Here is a 3,783-nt window from a genome sequence, read left to right as displayed (position 1 = left end):
TAATAATTTACATAAATATATTTATATTCAAATAATAATTTATTTATTATAAATATATATATATAATAAATAATTCTTTTTATTTATATATATAATCGTATATTATTTTTTTTATAATTTTTTAATAAAAGATTATTTAAATGACGAAATTAAATTAGAGTTTCATGGTATAAATAATTATTTGTACAATTTTTGGTTGTAATCCTAATTAAATTAGAAGTATTAAATAAAATAATATAACTAATATTTTTTTTAGATTATAAGATTTATGTTCTTTATAAAACGAATCGGAAGCTTCTTAATAAAATTAAATTTATTAAGACATTAAAGAAAAAAAATTAATCATTTAATTAAGCATTAAACTATAATAAAATCTAAAAAGAAATGAAAGATTTTAAATATATATAAATATTATTTTTATATTTATTTATTTAAAAAAATATTCAAAAACAAATTATTTGTGTTTAAAAAAAATAAATATATTATGTAATTAAATTTTGAATCTGAAAAATTGAAAGAATAAGGAAATTTAGAATTTCAATAAAAAAATTATGAAAAATCAATTATTTTATTTACTTAAGCTATATAAATAGACAATAAAAATTTTATTTATTATTCAAATAGAAGTGCAGCATTTTTCCATACAAAATAATACGAAAAAGCTATAAAAGATGCCAAAATATGCATTAAATTAAACCCTATTTGGGTAAAAGGCTATTTAAGAAAAGGAATAGCAGAATTCTAGTAAGAAAATTTCGAAGAATCAGTTTAAACATTAAGAGAAGGTTTAAAAATAGATCCCTAAAGTGAAATTTTAAGTAAATAATTAATGTTTGTATAAAAAGAAATATATAGAAAAAGTTAATATAATGAAAATTTATTACATTAAAGCTTTGAATATGATGTTTTATTAAAACTAAGACAAAATCCTATCACAGCTTCATATTTATAAGATAAAAGTTTTATTTCGAGACTTTAAATTTTATAAAAAAGCCCTTAAATGCTTTATATTTTATGTTAATAAGATCCGAGAATTCAAGAAGCTTATGATTTAATAATGTTAGATAAATTAAATTAAAATGAAGATAATATTAATTAATTTTAAGAAAAAAGCATTTGAAATTTTATATAAAAAAAATTATAATTTTTTTATTATTTAATGTTTTTTTTTGTTATAAATAAAAATAAAAAGACGAATTATAAAATATGTATTATGTTTCAAAAGATACACTCCGTTAGTATTTTTTAATACAATTGATCAGAAGTTAAATTATTCATTTCGACATCATAAAATTATCTGAAATCAAATTTATAGAAATTCTATATAGGCATATATTAATCCAATTTAAAGAAAATTTAAAGACCTCTAATGCCTTTTAATGAATTTATATCATTTTTAAAAAGTGCAGGACTAACATAAAGGAAAAACTATTTTATTTTATTTTAAACTCTTAGTTTATATTCATTATAATTAGCAGTTTAATTTTTAATGAAGTTTTCGAAATCTCTCAAGTCTTAATTCTATACATCTGCTTGTCCAAGCTTTTGTATTTCTTTAAGAATTCCTTTCGATAAAGTAGAGAAGAAGTCATTTGCGGTTTAGGCGTCTTTTTCTATTTTTTATTTAGTTTTTGAAAATTATGTACTTTTTACATATATATCAAAATCATCTTATTTGACTATCCTTACAGGCACTTTTTATTAAAGCATCATTTTTAATAAATCTAAATTAAAGGAATAATAGCCTGTTAGACAATATATAATTTCATAAAAAAGCAAATTGGGGAGTCCGAATTTATTTCTGGAAACGAAAATTAATTGCATTGTAACGTCTGCAAAAAGGGCTTAATTTCTTAAAAAAAGTATCATTTTATCAACTCTAGTTATTTTTTAATTATCTAAATCTACCTATTGGAATTTTTATAGACTTTATCTAAATTACATGTCTTCCGAATGTTCCTCGAAAGTTTCCGCTTTAGGACGAGGACTACTTATTGGGAACAAATTTTTGTCCTAAGTTAAATAGTTTTTGGGAGTGTTTTTTTTATTTTCCTCTTCTTATAAAGGGGCTGGCTTTTGGAAATATTTCTACATTTCTTAATTTGGCTGTTTTAAGAAATTTTTAGCATAATCAGTTACTACGTTGTCCATTACATGTTATCGGTTTTATATTATACTTTAAAATATTGGGTTGTTTTTGTCGTTTTCCTCTAGGATTTCTTATGTGCTTAGTATATTGTATTTCTTTTGTAATATAGGATGCTTGAATATTTCATCCCAGGAAATACGGTCTTATTCTTCGTATTTAAGCATTCTTACTATTACATTTTTAACTTCTTCGCTTATTTAAGGTTCTAGAGGAAATTAAAATTCCTCGCGGACTACTTTTTATTTAATTATTGAAATTAGAGAAGGCAAATCTCTGGCTATAAAAGGATATTATCCATATAACATTTTATAAAGAATACAACCAGTACTCCATATATCACATTTAGAACTATAACTCTGTTTATTTAATAATTAAGGCGAAGCATATATTGGAGTACATTTTATTGACATTCTTTATTCACTATCCATTTCTCCTTCTATAAATCTTCCAAAACCGAAATCGCCAATTTTTATTTTACCTTTAAAATATATAAAAATGTATATATATATGTATATATATATATATATATATATATATTTTTAAATATATTTTAATATAGTTTAATTTATATTTTTATCATAATCAACTATTAAAAAGGTTAGAATAAATGTATTTACGCCTTTTTTTGATTTAGTGAATTAAAAATAACGAAAAAAATATAAATTACTAAACAATTTAAATATTTATATTTTTATATATATAAACCATTATGTAACATTAAGTTTTCAGGTTTTAAATCCCTATGTATTATTTTTTAAGAATATAAGAATTAATATCCATTAACTATTTATTAGAAAAATTCCATGGATTCACTTTCTGAGAGTCTTTAGAGTTCTTTAGACAATATGTATTCATTTAAATCACCTCCGTTACAATAATCAAGAAAAAGATATAAATTATTTGTAGATTATGAAATTTCAATTAAACATGCAATGTTAGGATGCTTAAGCTTTTTTAATACTTCTATTTCCTTTTATAACATTTATGAATTTACAATGTTTGATTAAAATATTGTAGATGGAATCACTTTTACGGCATATTGCTTAGTTTCGTCTTTTAAATCAGAGGCGGCATATACTTTACCGTATTGTCCTTCACCTAGTTTCTTTTCTAAATAGATTATGTATTAACCTACTTATTTCATCTATTTTTTGGAATTCATTTTATTTTTTTGTTTTTTTTTTTTTTAAAAAAAATAAATTATAAAAAAAAAAAAATATCAATTAATATCAGAAATATAGAAAGTGAAAAATATAATTTTATTAATAAAATAAATACAAAAGTTAATATATATTATAAATAATAATTTATATTAGTAATTTTTTATAAAAAGAAAAATAAGCAATAATATATATATATATATATAAATTATATTTTTTTCCAAAATATTGCATATTTATATTGTTTTCAAAAAATTATATATAATCTAGTATTTATTTTTTTTAGAAGAGAAAAAAAAAATATATATATATATATCAAATTTATTAAAATATCATTATTAAAAATTATATTAATTAACAATAAAGGACTATATTTAATCTATTTATGACTGTAAAGATTAAATATCATCTTCAAAATTTTAAATTTAACTACAAAGATATTTTATACATTCTTTATTATTATGATTTTATTCT

General features: G+C 19.5%; 1 protein-coding gene across 1 annotated transcript, besides 3 other annotated features; it reads right to left on the bottom strand. All coding sequences in view use genetic code 6, as the record gives it.

Annotated features, from left to right (window-relative positions):
- Nucleotides 1–43: part of a microsatellite that runs on past the window's edge.
- Nucleotides 12–94: a microsatellite.
- Nucleotides 95–1,189: 1,095 nt separating this feature from the next.
- Nucleotides 1,190–3,311, bottom strand: IMG5_140860 (protein kinase domain protein; the record flags this gene model as incomplete). Its single annotated transcript, XM_004031322.1, has 2 exons — nucleotides 1,190–2,627; nucleotides 2,855–3,311. The coding sequence occupies 2 exons, from the start codon at nucleotides 3,309–3,311 to the stop codon at nucleotides 1,219–1,221; spliced, it is 1,866 nt and encodes a 621-aa protein (XP_004031370.1). The 3' UTR covers nucleotides 1,190–1,218.
- Nucleotides 2,648–2,686: a microsatellite.
- Nucleotides 3,312–3,783: the final 472 nt, after the last annotated feature.

This window comes from Ichthyophthirius multifiliis (genome assembly GCF_000220395.1).
Source record: "Ichthyophthirius multifiliis unplaced genomic scaffold scaff_1120509251094, whole genome shotgun sequence".
NCBI classification, from domain to species: domain Eukaryota; phylum Ciliophora; class Oligohymenophorea; order Hymenostomatida; genus Ichthyophthirius; species Ichthyophthirius multifiliis.
This window is presented reverse-complemented; position numbering and strand designations above follow the sequence as displayed.